This window comes from Tympanuchus pallidicinctus, unplaced genomic scaffold (assembly GCF_026119805.1).
Source record: "Tympanuchus pallidicinctus isolate F22 unplaced genomic scaffold, pur_lepc_1.0 scaffold18, whole genome shotgun sequence".
Classification (NCBI taxonomy): Eukaryota; Metazoa; Chordata; class Aves; order Galliformes; family Phasianidae; genus Tympanuchus; species Tympanuchus pallidicinctus.
The window spans coordinates 2141858-2155693 of record NW_026294699.1 but is presented as its reverse complement, the minus strand read 5'-3'; the positions used below and the strand labels follow the sequence as shown (position 1 = coordinate 2155693).

The 13836-nt window shown below is 54.7% G+C and overlaps 1 protein-coding gene across 3 annotated transcripts in view; it reads left to right on the top strand.

The window, feature by feature from the left end:
* The first annotated feature begins 1 nt into the window (after position 1).
* Positions 2 to 13836, top strand: part of WDR90 (WD repeat domain 90) — a 29161-nt gene continuing 15326 nt past the window's right edge. Inside the window, exons 1-22 of one of the 3 annotated variants that reach the window (XM_052679982.1) lie at positions 2 to 86; positions 607 to 698; positions 770 to 946; positions 1157 to 1295; positions 1780 to 1950; positions 2880 to 3003; positions 3257 to 3324; positions 4049 to 4158; positions 4594 to 4812; positions 5379 to 5441; positions 5637 to 5705; positions 5988 to 6098; positions 6173 to 6318; positions 6699 to 6756; positions 8059 to 8177; positions 8604 to 8765; positions 9631 to 9734; positions 10731 to 10847; positions 11381 to 11616; positions 12074 to 12213; positions 12689 to 12819; positions 13636 to 13766. In XM_052679982.1, the coding sequence (XP_052535942.1) occupies positions 77 to 86; positions 607 to 698; positions 770 to 946; positions 1157 to 1295; positions 1780 to 1950; positions 2880 to 3003; positions 3257 to 3324; positions 4049 to 4158; positions 4594 to 4812; positions 5379 to 5441; positions 5637 to 5705; positions 5988 to 6098; positions 6173 to 6318; positions 6699 to 6756; positions 8059 to 8177; positions 8604 to 8765; positions 9631 to 9734; positions 10731 to 10847; positions 11381 to 11616; positions 12074 to 12213; positions 12689 to 12819; positions 13636 to 13766 (2697 nt within the window). In that variant the 5' untranslated portion in view covers positions 2 to 76. Of the gene's footprint in view, positions 87 to 533; positions 699 to 769; positions 947 to 1156; positions 1296 to 1764; positions 1951 to 2879; positions 3004 to 3256; positions 3325 to 4048; positions 4159 to 4593; positions 4813 to 5378; positions 5442 to 5636; positions 5706 to 5987; positions 6099 to 6172; positions 6319 to 6698; positions 6757 to 8058; positions 8178 to 8603; positions 8766 to 9630; positions 9735 to 10730; positions 10848 to 11380; positions 11617 to 12073; positions 12214 to 12688; positions 12820 to 13635; positions 13767 to 13836 lie in introns of those variants that run through there. The other 2 variants (XM_052679981.1, XM_052679983.1) reach the window with 2 other exon arrangements.

Genomic DNA, 13836 nt, shown 5'->3' with positions numbered 1-13836 from the left:
CGTGCTCCCGAAAGGGGGGCGTGGCTTCGCGGCGTGCGGGCGCGGATTGGCGGCGGGCGCGCGGGACGGTTGAGCCATGGCGGCGGGTAGCGGCGGAGGGACGGGGCTGGGGGGCGTTGAGACACCTTGGGGACCGGGGATGGGGACGCTGGGATAGGGCTGCAGGGCAGTGGGGACGTAAATACGCGGCGGGATAGGGATTGGGTGGAGAATGAGATCACCAGGATGCAGTGGGATAAGGATGGATGGGAATGGGGACACAGTGGGACAGGGTTGGGGTGGAATGGGGACGCAGAGACACGCTGGGATGGGGCTGGGGGCACTGGGACACATCGAGACGAGCCTGCAGGGGTGTGGGACACCGGAACAGGGCTGGGGGTACCGGGGGCAATGGGATACGCTGGGACAGACCCGGGGTGGAGCGCTTGGGGGCATCGGGCACACCGGGACAGGGCTGGGGGCTGTTGGGACGGGGCTGGAGGGGTTGGGATGGGGCTGGGGAGCACCGGGAGGATGCTAGGGCAGTGGGGATGTTGACACAACGCTGAGGAAGAGGGGGGGGAGGTCACGATGGTGTCCTGTCCTCCACGCATCACCTCCCTGCAGCGTGGCAGAGCCCCTACCTGAACATCTTCAAGCATTTCCGCGTGGAGGAATGGAAGCGCTCCCACAAGGAGGGAGACGTCACCACTGTGATGGTAACGAAGGTGCCAGGGATGGCTCTTACCCAGGGTGGGCAGCAGAACCCCATCATGCTGTGCTCCTGCAGGACAAGACGCTGAAGGGCACGGTGTATCGCATCCGGGGCTCCATCCCTGCCAGCAACTACCTGCAGCTGCCCCGCACTGGTTCCCAGTCTCTGGGGCTGTGTGGCCGTTATCTCTACCTGCTGTTCCGGCCCCTGCCCCGCAAGTACTTCGTGGTGCACCTGGATGTGGCTACTGAGGTGTGTGGGGGTGCGGGGTGGGTGTCCTGGGGGGACTGGGTCCTGGTGGGAGCTGCAGAAGGGGTTTAAGGAGGTGACAGAGCCCTGTGCTCCTTTAGGGGCCGCTGGGGCTGCTATCCAGCCCCTAACAGGGGCTGCAGGGAAGCTGGGGGGGTTGTGAGGTCCCTCCCAAACCTGCAGGGTGAGTGATGTGCTCCCATCTGTCCCCAGGAGAACCTGGTGGTGCGCGTCTCCTTCTCCAACCTGTTCAAAGAGTTCAAATCCACGGCCACGTGGCTGCAGTTCCCCTTCATCTGTGGGGCAGCCAAGGGTTCGCTGCGTGACAGCACAGCCAGGGCTTCCAGGCAAGGTAAGAGGTGGCCAAAGCGAATTATTAGAAAATCAATGGGGTTTGGAAGTGGAGTGGTGTGGGTGAGGAGATTTGAGGGGGAGCCCAGCATCCCTCCTGCAGCTCACAGCGGTGGGTGAGGTGAGTTTCCTGATCTCACATCTGCGCTAGTTGGGAGCAGAGAGGTTGAGCGTGGGGGAGATGTTGAGCAGGCAATAGTTTTCACTTGAGGTGTGGAGTTGTTTGGGGCTTTTTTCTTTATGCTGCAGAGGGACTCTGAGGTTGGGGCCCTAAGGGGCTTTGTGCACCAAGCAGGTGGCATTTCCATTGCTGCAGCCAGACTAACACAGCGCAGCCCCAAACTGGCTGTGTGTGCTGGTGGGGCTGGAGGAGCAGAGTGGGGATGGGACGGATGGGGCACAGCTGTGCCGTGTGTGTGCCACCCACCTCGTGTCTCCTGCTTTGCACAAATTCTGCTGTACCTGTCAAGGTTCTTTGTCTGCAGACCTGGTGGGAGCAGCCCCTGCCAACGCACGCTGGACCTGCCTGGTGCTTGACCTGCACTATGTGCTCTCCCTGTACCTGAGCCGGCGGTACAGCCACCTGAGGAGCATCAAGCTCTGCTCCAACCTGCTGGTCAAAAACGTCTGCACGAGCGACTTGCTGTTTGAGCCAGGTGGGGAGCTGAGACCCTGTGAGATTTCGACCAAGCCTGGTTGTACCATGGCGTTCTAAAAGCTGCTTTTAGAGCCCTAAGTGCAGCAGGGCCACTGCCTCTGGCTGAGCGGCTTGAATTCTTAGTCTGTGAGCATGGGAGGGTGTCTGTGGCAAATGCTGGGCTGGCTGTAGTGCAGCAGTGGTAGGAAGCAGAAGGGGCAAAGCGCTTGGTGAGATGTGAGCAGGTTCTGTGTGCAGTAGTCGATGCAGCCTCTTGACCTCCCTGGAGGAAAGCGTCATCTCATTTTCTAGCTGGAAAAGTAAATGAGCAGAAAAAAGTTAAATGTCTTACCAAAGTTAGTAAAGGGCCTTAGCAAACCTCAGGTCTCCCAGGGCTGTGCCCACAGACTCTGTTGTTGGGCTTTTCTATCTTTGAAATCCAGACATCTTCCAGCACTGTTTCTTCATCCACCTGCTCACTGTGGTAGTTACTCAGTTAAAACCTTCATTTCTGGTTTGTTTGGAAACCTGCCCAAACTCACTGGCCTGCTGGTGGGACTTAGAGGTGCTGCATGCAGTGAAAGGCTTCTGAGGTTTGTCATGTAGTGAAGGCTGTTGTGAAATTACAACTGCACCGAGGAAGGAAGAGAAGAAAATCAGCACAGCCCCAAGCAAAAGCACAGAAAAATACAAAAAGTAGTAGAGATGAAGTGAATCCTGGCCCTGGGATTTCATAGTGTGATACCAGGCGTCTGTCCTCTTGGGTTGTCTTTGAAGGCTGGGAGTTTCAGGGTACAAAGGTTCATTCGTAGTTCGATGATACAGTGCTTCAGTTGTAGCCTTTGTGTTTCCTGTGCCCCTGATGAGAGGAATTCTGTCCTGCTGGGGGCTGATTTCAGGCAGCTCCTTGCAGAGCCTTCTGTCACCTTCTGTGTCCTGTGCCACCAGGAGTGACGCTCTCTGAAGCCCGCCGTGCCAGCCCAGCCTGCCAGGGGGCCACTCCAATGCCACGGGACATGGCCTTCCCAGTGCCCAAGGGAGGAAAATGGCACGACCACTATGACTACATCAGGTACTGACAGCACACAGAGCTTCAGAGCTCTGCTCCTGGGGACGGGTCTGCACGTGGTGTGGGCAGACAGGATGGGTAACGCTGGCCTAGGAACGTCAGATTTGCTTGGGGGGGGGCAAAGGGGAAAGTCTTATAGGAGGCAGTGAGCTCAACCTGCTTCTGAGAGAGGCTTCTGTGCCAGGTATAGGCTGTTGTGAGATCCTGCGTGCCTGTGTGGAGTCCTGGTTACGTGGTGCCTTCTGATTTTGCCCAGGTTCCCACCCGATGGCTCCAGTCTGCCGTATGACTCCATCCAGAGGAGCTGCTCCAGTCCTGTGGCAGGTGGGATGGCTGGGGACAGCAGGTGGGACAGCAGAGGGGACACAATGGCCCCGTGCATGTGCTTGAGTAGCACTTGTGGGGCTCAGTCAGAGCTTTTTGCTGGGGGAGCTGCCAAAAGCTGAGGCTGACATGGGTCAGCTGAAGTACTGCGTTTGCTGGGAAATTAGATTAGTTCTAAAGTAGCTGTGAGATGGGCTCCTTTCGTAGCTATTACTGAGAATTCAGAAAATAGCCCTCAGTGAGTCTCCTGGGGTCAGAGTCCTTTCCCTTCTCCCTCCCAACTCAGGGCAGCAAATCTGATGTGTTATGTGTGTGTTATGCCTGCTGTGTATCTGCTGTAGTGCTTTCAGTGAGTGGGGGACCCAGATGGATTTTCCATTGCTATTCATCCCCACGCCTTTCTAGGCTCCATCAGCAGCCGATTGGTGCGGCTCTTTGCTTCCAGGGGAGGTTCAGGCTGGATATTAGGAACGAGTTTTTCTTAGAAAGAGTGGTGAGACAGCAGCACTGCTGCACCAGGAAGGTGGTGAGGTCACCAACCCTGGAGGTGTTTCAGAGCCACGGGGATGTGGCACTGAAGGACGTGGCTCAGTGGGCGTAGTGGGGTGGGTTGGGGTTCAGCTTGGTGATCAAAGAGGTCTTTTCCAACCTTAATGATCCTATGATCCTTCCCTGCAGTGGGTAGCTAACAGGGCAGAGCCCAGCCCTTTCTTCTGTCAACCAGGTGGCCACAACTCAGAGGAGCCCCTTGGCCAGCTGCCCCAGCCGGTGACGCTCACCAAAGCAGTTCGAGACCGGCTGTCCCTCGTCCAGCAGATCACCAGTCCCAAGGCTGTAAGTGTGCCGTGGGAGGAGGGTGTGACTCCTTTCTGCTTTACAGGGAGTTTTTCCCCCATCTTTTCCTTCAGTTTCTGTATTTAGAATGTAGAAGCTGCTGCTTGTCATTTGCAGCCTGATCTGGGCACGGTCTGTTGACCCGGAGGCCACAATTAATAAGTCAGTGGTTCACTCTGGCGTAGCACAGAGCAGAGAGGAGAAAAATGCCAACGACTCCATAATCTTCAGACATCCATCTCAGCTGGGCAGCAGATACTTTTGTCTTCCAATTAAAGATAGGAAATGAAGACTGGAGGCTAAAGGGACTTGGTGGGGTGAAGAGCCACTCGGGAGTGACGCCGGTGTCCCCCTGTCTCTGCCCTTGCAGTGGGTGCTGGGAGGGCTGAGCCGTGCCCAGGGCTGAGCCATGCTGGGGGCTTTGCTCTTTCCCAGATGCCACACCGGTGCACTGCAGCTGCAGGAAGCATCCCTGAGGTTCACCTGGCAGCCCCAGAGGCCCTGCGTGTTGGGGAGCAGGAGGCAGAGGATGGGATGCTGCGTGGCATGGGGGACTCCGTGCGGTCCCTGGCTGTCAGTGATGGTGGCATCCATGTGTATGCACACCAGAGGAGCGAGCGAGCTGCCCGTGCCACCCATGCAGGCTCAGAGGAGGTGAGTGAGCAAACGGAGGACACAGCAGCCCCATTTCCCGTCGGTTGTGGTTCTCCTTACTGTTCCCCCCCTTTTGGAGGCTTTGATGGTGGGGCACTTTGGTCAAGAGGAGAGGAGCTCGGCTGCTTGGAACACGAGCTTTTGCTTCCTGCATGCACCAGGGCTCCCTTTGAGCCATGTGTTCAGCCAACAGCACCAGGTTTTGCCAGGCACGGATCTCCCCTGCACCTTGCTCCATCTGCCCAGACTGTGCTGAGCACATGGGGCCCTGGGTACTCTCCCCAGCGCTGCCCGTGTGCCCTGGCACTGCTGTGGGGCTGACATTGCTGGGGATGTCTCTGGGCTCCCTAGAGACACTCGTGGCTGATGGCTTTGAGCCCTGCAGAAGCAGTGGAGGGAACACAAGCTTCAGGCTGGAGTTTGCTGTAATGCTACAGAATGGTTTTGCTGGTGTTATTTTTTTCTTTTTTTTGGTTGTCCATTCTTTTCAACTCCTATCTACGTATCTTGAAAGGAGGATTTGTGTTTGAATGCACTAAGGCACTTGTTGTTACCCATCTGCGCAGGGCGTGCACAGGAAGGGCCCAGGAGCAGATGCACCAGCCAGTGGGAGAGCCTCTCGCTGCAGGGTAAGGCAGTGCCCCTCTTGCCTTCCAAATCCGACTTCTCCTGGGATGAATAAAAGCCATCCCTCAGAGAGAAAGCAGAGCTGTCCCAGTGCCACACAGAGCCAAGAAATGGGGATGGAGGGGCTCAGCAGTCAGAGCACCAAGGCAGAGCAGTGGGTGAGCTGCCGTCATCCTCCTCTGACTTTCTTTTCCCAGAGCTTCTTACCAGATCCTATCCTGAAGCTGAGGAAGGTGATTGGCTTTGGAGGCTGCAGCACCAAGTGGGTCAGTACCTGGGCGGCTGTGTGAGCTTATCTGTAACACTGTGCTGCTTTCTCAGGGGAGCAGAGAGCCCACAAGCACCACGCTTGTGGAACATTTGTGCTGGGGAAAATGACCCTGCGACAGATGGGCGTGAGGCCGTGTTTGTGCATGGCTATTCTGCTGTTACAGTGGCAGAAATCAGAAATGATGGCAGCCATTTGGATCTCGTGGCTTCTGCGGATTTCAGAGACCTTTGTCTCCAACCTGTGACATCTCAGCTGCCCTCTTGTTTCTCTCCTGCAGGCGCTGTGGACTCGGAACAGCTCTGCAGTGGTGTACCCCTGCCACGCAGTGATAGTAACCCTGCAGATTCAGACTGGCGAGCAGAGGTTCTTCACTGGCCACACGGATAAGGTAGAAGTGGTTTCCTCCCAGAGGCACGCAGTCGCTCCCAGCTGCTCCCATCCCAGCTCTCCGATGTCCCACAGGTGTCAGCGCTGGCGTTCAATGGCAGCAGCACCCTGCTGGCCTCGGCTCAGGAGGGTCCCCTGGGCGTGCTGCGCCTCTGGGACTTCCCCAAAGGCAGCTGCGTGGCTGTGTTCCAAACCCACGTGCGGGCCGTGCTGTCCCTCAGGTACGTGCCAGCCCTGGAAGGGATGCGTCCTCAGCCCCTCAGCATGCATTCCTCTCTGTGTTTTCTTTCCCAAATTTGAGCCCTATCACCAGGCAGCCTCGGTATTTAGGGCCCGTAATTGCAAACGGCAGGTGTTGCAGCATGACAGCTTTTCCGTGCTATTGCTGTGTGATAAAGCAGGGGTGAATTACAGCTCTCCATCAGCCTGCATTTCTCAGCAGGCCCGCTGGCAGCTCTCCCAGCACAGCTGATCTGCTGGCAGCTCACCTCGGCACTCTCCACCTCCCCTGCATCCTGCACTTACCTGCTTTGATTCCCAGCTGAGATGCATTGGGGTGTGAGGTGCAGCCCCTCACCAGGTGCCCCCCCTGTTCTTGCAGCTTTTCCTACAGTGGAGCCATTCTCTGTGGCGTTGGAAAGGATCGACATGGCAAAACGGTGAGAAGTAGAATTTGGTTTTTTGGTGTTTTCCCTGCTCTGCTGAGCAAGTGGTGTGAGAGGGCTGTTCCTTCGGATCCTACAGCTGCTGTGCAGGCAGAGCACTGCTATGGGCTCGCTAGCTTCCAGCTGACAGCCAGGCCTGGAGGATTCTCCTTTTGTCCTCTGGGGATCGCTGCAAACTAATGCACACCATTGCCTGGCTGAGGGACACGAGCTTGTGCAGCACCTTGTGCTGGAATGCCTGCAAGCACATAGTGGAGGAGTGGGAATTGAAATGGGAGATTGGGCACTGTCTGAAACCCAAAATACATCTTTTGTAGCGTGGAGGGCGAGCAAACAGATGCTGGGTTTAATCCTTCCGTTCTGGGCATTGCAGACATTGCGTGCTGGAAGGGTGCTGGGTGCTGAAGCTGCCACCCACTGATGTAGCTAGAGGATGACGCAGATCCCACACGTAGTAGTCAAAAATAAAGCTGTTTTTTTGGGGCTTTGTCAGTGCAACTGTTTTCACCCAACAATCCCTTATTGGCAGCTCCCAGCAATTAGCTGTGCCACTGCTGACTGCCTGCAGGAAGAAAACAAACAGCCACAGGATTGCTCCGGCTTTATCCCAGCATAAAGCAGTGCTCCACAGCCGAGCTGGAGACCCACAGCTGGGGCTGCCCAGGAGCACTGCTGGGGTGATGCTGCAGGCTGTGCTGGGTCCAGCCTAAGTGTTTTCTGAGAGCAGAGCGTTTGGTCACCTGCCTGTCCTCACCGGTTGTCCCCTTGGCTTTGGGTGATCTCTGTCCATCCCCATGTTTGGAGACCTGCAGGGGCCACTCCATGAGGTGGAGAGGCTCTGAGCATAGCCTGAGACCCTGAGACAGGCACTATCACTGCTTTGCCACATGAATTGGCACCATAGGCGAGCAACCCTGGAGCTGAGCGGCATGCTGCAAGGAGGGCAGCAGACTTGCTATTTCCAGCTCTTGTGGAACATCTCAGCCATGCTGCAGCTTTTCCAACTCAGAAAGCAGAATTTGTGTATTTTCTTTCCTGAATTTGAGCCCCAGTGCCAGGTAGCCCCAGATTTAGGACCTGTAATTGCAGTTGCCAAGCAAACACGCTGCAATGAAGCTTCGCTGAGCTGCTTGGACTGTCCTGAGCCCTCTGCAAAATCAGATTTTTCCCTCCTTCAGTATTCTTACCAGCTCCAGAGCAATCCCCAGGCTGTGCAGCTGTTCTGCTCTGCTGAAAAACTCTTCCTCTGCCAAGGTTTCCATATTTCAGCTGCTCTGCTATGCTGTCTCCCTTCAGATGGTGGTGGTGTGGAACACTGCCCAGGTGACCTGTGGTGGAGAGGTGTTGGTGCTGGCCAGAGCGCACACGGATGTGGACATCCAGACCTTGAAGATTGCTTTTTTTGATGACACCAGGTAGGGTGCATAGAAAACATGTGGGCAGAATCAGTTTGGGCACGGCTGTGGAGCACTTGAGGCGCTGCAACCGTTTAAAAGCAGCTTGTGAACCAGGTGGAGAGCGACTTTTTCTGTGGTCTCGTGGTGGTAGGATAAGAGGGGAGGGTTTTCAACTAAAAGTGAGGAGAATCAGGTTAGATATTAGGAGGAAATTCTTTACTCAGAGGGCAGTGAGGTGCTGGCACTGCCACCCAGAGCTGTGGGTGCCCATCCCTGGAGATGCCCATGGGTGGGCAGCTGAGCTGAGGGAGGCACAGCCCACAGCGTGGAACCAGTCGGGCTGTGAGGTCCCTTCCAACCCAACCGTGCTGCACTTGCATGATTTGGGCTTGCAGGAGCAAGATTTGATCCTTTCCATCCCTTACCCCATCTCTCTTGTGACAGGATGGTGTCGTGCGGCCGGGGCAGCGTGAGGCTGTGGCGAGTGCGGAACGGAGCGCTGCGCTCCTGTCCTGTCAACCTGGGCGAGTACCACACACTGGAGTTCACTGACCTGGCCTTTGAGGAGGGCAGCTCGGCTGCCCGTGAGCCCGACGACCGCACGCTGTAAGATGGCAGCCTTTTCCTGTCCCCGTGGCACCGTGCCTGGGTGCCCTTGGAGCTGTGGGAGCTTCTGCCCTCCTCAGCGGGCTGTGCTTCAGTAGAATGCAGGCCACGAGTCCTCACGCTTGCCCCGTGGATGTGTTGCCATGTGCTGAGACCTGAGGCTTGTGGTTTGCTTTCTGTTGGCGCGGTGCAAATCCTCTGAGATACAAACAGAGCACTTTTTTGCTTTAATGCTTGATTTTAATCATCAGAGCAGACCCTTGCTGCTACCACACGCAGCTCCAAGCAGACCAAGCTGTGCCCCTGCCCTCCCTGAGGGCTGTGTCCCAATCTGAGGGTTCTCACTGAAGTCTGTGCTGAGCTTTCGGCTTGTTTTCTGATTGGTATTTTAAAAGGGCAGAAGATGGTAAAATAGGAAGCTGTGGCTGACAGATTGGACATCAGGTTGGATATTAGGAACAATTCCTCAGGAGAATGGGGATGCAGTGGCACTACTGCCCATGGAAGTGGGGGAGTCACCGTCCCTGGAGGTGTTCCAGAGCCGTGTTGATGTGGCACTGTGGGCAGTGGGGATGGGTTGGGGTTAAACCTGGGATCTTAGGCATGTTTTCCAACCTTAATGATTCCGCTCTTGCCGTCTTGGCTGTAGGTTTGTGGGATAGCACGTGGAAAGGCCCTTAGATCACCGTAGCATGAAAAGACTTTCCATCTTAACAGGTTATGGTGTGCTTCCCCTCTAAACCTGCGTTGTTACTCTAGGACTTCTGCACAGTAACACCCCGGAAACCTGGATTTTTGCTATGGCACATCCAGACAGTTCCTCTTAACCCCGAGGAACCAGAGCATGTGTCCTTCTCCTTTCCAGCTTCGTCTGCAGCAGGAGTGGCCACGTCCTGGAGGTGGACTACAAGAACGTCTGCGTGCGGAGTGCGCGGCGGCTGCTGCCTGCACAGCTGCAGGATGGGGCAGGTAGGTGGGCAGGGGCAGCGTAGATCCCACCCCTGGTAGCATAAAGCAGCTGTCAGCCTGCTGCTGAAGCTTGTTTGGGGTTGATTAGGTTGTTGCTAGCTAGCTGTTTTCCCTTTAAGCACTGCAAATGGTGCAGCAAAGCATCGTCCTAAGAAAGAATCGGAGCGTTTTCGATGCTGATTGCACTTTCAGAGGAACGCTGCTTTTAGAAACATGAAACGGGGGTCTTAATTTGCTGATGAGAATCTCAATGCAGTGATGTGAAAAAGCGAAGATGAATGAAAGGATGAATTTTGGGGCTTTTTTTTTTTTTCATTACTTGGCCTGTGTGAAGTGTTTGGGGAAATCTTTGATGCTGTATTCTAAATGATACAGCTTGCAGCTCATCCATTAATTTTAACAGCAGGAAGAATTCACTTTCAAGTGTCACTGCTCCGCTATCTTAAAACTTGATGCATGTTTTGCTTTGGCAAGTGGAGCTAATTAACCTAGAGCGTGCCTCTTTGGGAAGCACAGAACTCTAGTTCCTGCTTTGTGGGTGAGAACCCAGCCTAGAGATGAAGTGATTGATGTCCCTGGGTGCCTCAGTGGCAGCAGCATTGGCTGCCTTTGGTGCTGTGACCATAGACGACGTACTGGCGTTGAAGCATCAGCTGCTTTCATCACTTCTACCTGTCAGACGCTGCAGAGAGGATTTGAGACACAGGGATGGAAGTTTTGTATCTCAGACACTTCACTTTGCCACGCAATCTTTTGCAAGCCAAAAGTATGGCAGGGTTTAAAAAGTGGCTTTTCTGTGCCTGGCAAGAGTGAACAGAGCTGTGCTGATGGTAAGAAGTGCTGGAAGATGACAGGGGGTGACTGGGACCTTTCAGAGGTGCAGTCCTTCACAGTGGGATTTCTGGCTGCTGGTGCAGCTCTTGGATGAGAGAACCCTCCATTAGAGTTTTCGTGTTTCTGTCAGTATACAGCTAAGTGTTGTTGTTGATTTTCCAGGCCCTGGGATCGCTATAAACAGTATCAGCATCTCCTCAAGCCTTTGTGCCACGGGCTCAGCAGACGGCTACCTGCGGCTGTGGCCGCTGGACTTCTCAGCTGTTGTCCTTGAAGCAGGTGAGCAGAGCAGGGAGGAATCCTTCCCACCTCCACAGTGCATCAGCTGGGAAGCAAAGCCTCTGCTCTGATGTCTCCTAAAGTAATGCTTGTGAATGAGGGCGATCTTTCTGCTGGCTGTCACTGGGGGTGACTGTCTTGGAAGTATTTTACTTGAGTGACTATTTATTCCTGCTCATTCTTGTAACTCCTGGGGATGAGGCAGGAGGGCCTGGGGGAGAACGGGCAATGCGTCTTGATTTCTGTGCCCTTGTACCCACAGCTCATCCGTGCGTGAAAAATTAGGAGAGAAGTCAAGCTGTTCTTTGCTCTTTTTGAAACAGTCACCATAACAGCAGAGCCCAGGGACTGCTAGAAAGGGCAGAGACTAATTTGTCACTGAGCTCAAACCTGCAAGCACTCAATCTTGAGATCACGTGGGAAATCTATTCCTACGTGCATTACTTGCCCAAATATGCATCTGGCTCTGCAGCTGTGCTCCAGGCGCCGTGCTTCTGTTGTGGGGCTGTGCTGACTGCTGTGTCCTCCCCCAGAGCACGAGGCACCGGTGAGCTCTGTCTGCATCAGCCCTGATGGCCACAAAGTCCTGTGCACGACCACAGCCAGGAATCTGGGCTACCTGGACATCCAGTCCCGGGGCTACAGCACCCTGATGCGCTCCCACGAGGATTCCATCTTGGCCTTCTCAGTGGAGGGAGTTTGGAAGCAGATGGCGACGGTGTCTCGAGATAACACCATCCGGGTGTGGGACCTCGTGTCCATGCAGCAGGTGGGGTAGATGAGAGCTGCTGGGGATTTCGTGTTTATTCATCATCTGCCCAGGTTCTGCTTAGCTGAGTTATCAGAGCTTTGTGGTGTAAGAGCTCTTAAATGTCCTCCTTGAAGCACAGGGTGTCCCCTGCACAAGAAATCCTTCTGAAGCCCGTAGTTCTCCAGCTCTTAGCATAATGTGTAATTTGGTCTTAGCTTCTGAAGGTGTAATTAAACAAAATAGCCTAATTTGTTTTCCCTTCTTTCACCTTGTGAATCCTGCTTTTAACACAAATCACAGTTCCCGAGGGCTTTATCTAAAAGCCCAAAGACCCAGGACTTCGTTGGGCTTTGGTTGCGAGCAGGAATGGTCAGAGTTCCATTGCAGGACCATTGTGGTGGAGCTCTGAGGCCATTCAGTGTGGCTGCCAGGTGCAGCTCCTTCCAGCTTTGTGCCTGTGCTGTTTCCCCTGCAGCTGTACGACTTCACAGCTGCTGATGAGATGCCGTGTGCTGTGTCCTTCCACCCCACCCAGAGGATCCTCGCCTGTGGATTTGACAGCGGCGTGGTGCGGACCTTCAGCTTGACTGCCTCCGACCTGCTGGCAGAGCACAAGTAAGTGGTGAGAGCTGCAGGAAGGGCTCTGATGATGGGTGTTGTAGCAAGAGGTGCACCGGTAGCTGCACCACAGGAGGTGGGAAGGTTGCTTTTCTGGCGCTTGGCAGTTCTCGTGTGCCAGCTGATCAGACGTACGTAGCCTGGGATGGTGCAAATCCAACCTGCAGCAGCACCGAGTGCTTCGTGTGCCCTCTGACAGCTGCTGCTGGTAGGAAAGGGGTTCTCCTAGAGGCTGGATGAACATGGAGCTCTTGTGTGCCTCAGTGTGGGAGGTGGGATGCTCCAAAGCGGGGGGAGCTGGTCCCATCCAGCAGCAGCCCTGCACTGTTGTAGGCGTAGACATGCTGAGGTTCTCTACTTGCCTCTGGTTGTTCTCTCCCCTGGGTTCTTCACAGTGTTGCACTTGATGTTGCTGCACTTTTCTGTGGCTTTTTTGGTTCTTGGCTGTTTCACTTTTTCCTCCTTCTTCCAGACAGCACCGCACTCGGATTGCTGGGCTCACCTTTTCTCCAGATGGCAACTTCATGTTCAGCTCCTGTTTGCAGGGAACTCTGGCTCTTTACAGCTGTGTGGCACAGAAAAGCCAGGTCCTGAGAGTCCTGGGTGAGTTCTTGGGGTTCTGGGTTGCCTTTTTTCATTTTCCCCCTGCAGTCTTTTTAGTAGCACGGGCATCAAACCAGGCTCAGCCCATTCAGAAAGCTGCACCATTTGTATTTATTCCTTGAAATAAGCAGCACTGGGAAGCTTGGGCAGGGAAGGGGAGCTCCACTGTACAGTGCGTTGTACAAAGAGCTCCTGCCCCTGTGGGTGTGAAGCATGCAGAAAAAGAACAGGGGCTGAGAGGTTAGGGAATTTGTCCAGAATCCCCAAAATTTGGTGTCAGTGCTGCAATGGGATGCTCAAGTTTTGGCCTGGAACCCACGCTCACTGTTTGGCCATGCTCCAGGGACGTTACAGTAGAATTCTGGTGGTGGAATAAATACAGGGAATTGCTCTGATTTTTGTCATTTTCTGACCTTTGGCTTTGTCTGCCCATTGGGCTGAGGTTGGTGTGCTGGGGTTCGCTCTGCACAGGGTTCAAATGTCCAGGTTGCAGCTGAGAGCTCACATCTGTAGCAACTTGTCACGGCTTCCAGTAAGGTTTAAAAACAAAAAAATCAATTTTATTTCTTGTTCTGTGCTCTGAAAGCACCACATGTTCAGTCAGGCCTTGTCTTTGAGGTGGTTTGCTGTGTGGATGTAGCAGATAACATTAGTAGCTTCTTCCTCAACAGAGGTTGGTCCTTTCTCAGGCCAGAGCATTACCCCAGGGCTGACCCAGAGGCAGCAGCTGCAGGTAGCAGTTAGCAGCACCATCACAGCGTGCTGCAGAATGACACCTGCTCCTCTCCTCACCCTCTCTCTTGCTGTGGCCCTCAGGTAACGTGGTGGCCCAGGATGCTGGCAGCGGTCCTGATGCTTTGGTGCTCAGTGGGGACAGCTGCCTCCTGGCCTTCGTGGGGCCCTCCAAGTACGTTGTGACCGTGATGGAGGCCTGCTCTCTGGATGAGGTACCAGCAGGGTCCCTGTAAATCAAATCCCTGTAGATTTGCAACCAGTGAGATAGGTCAGGAGTTGGGC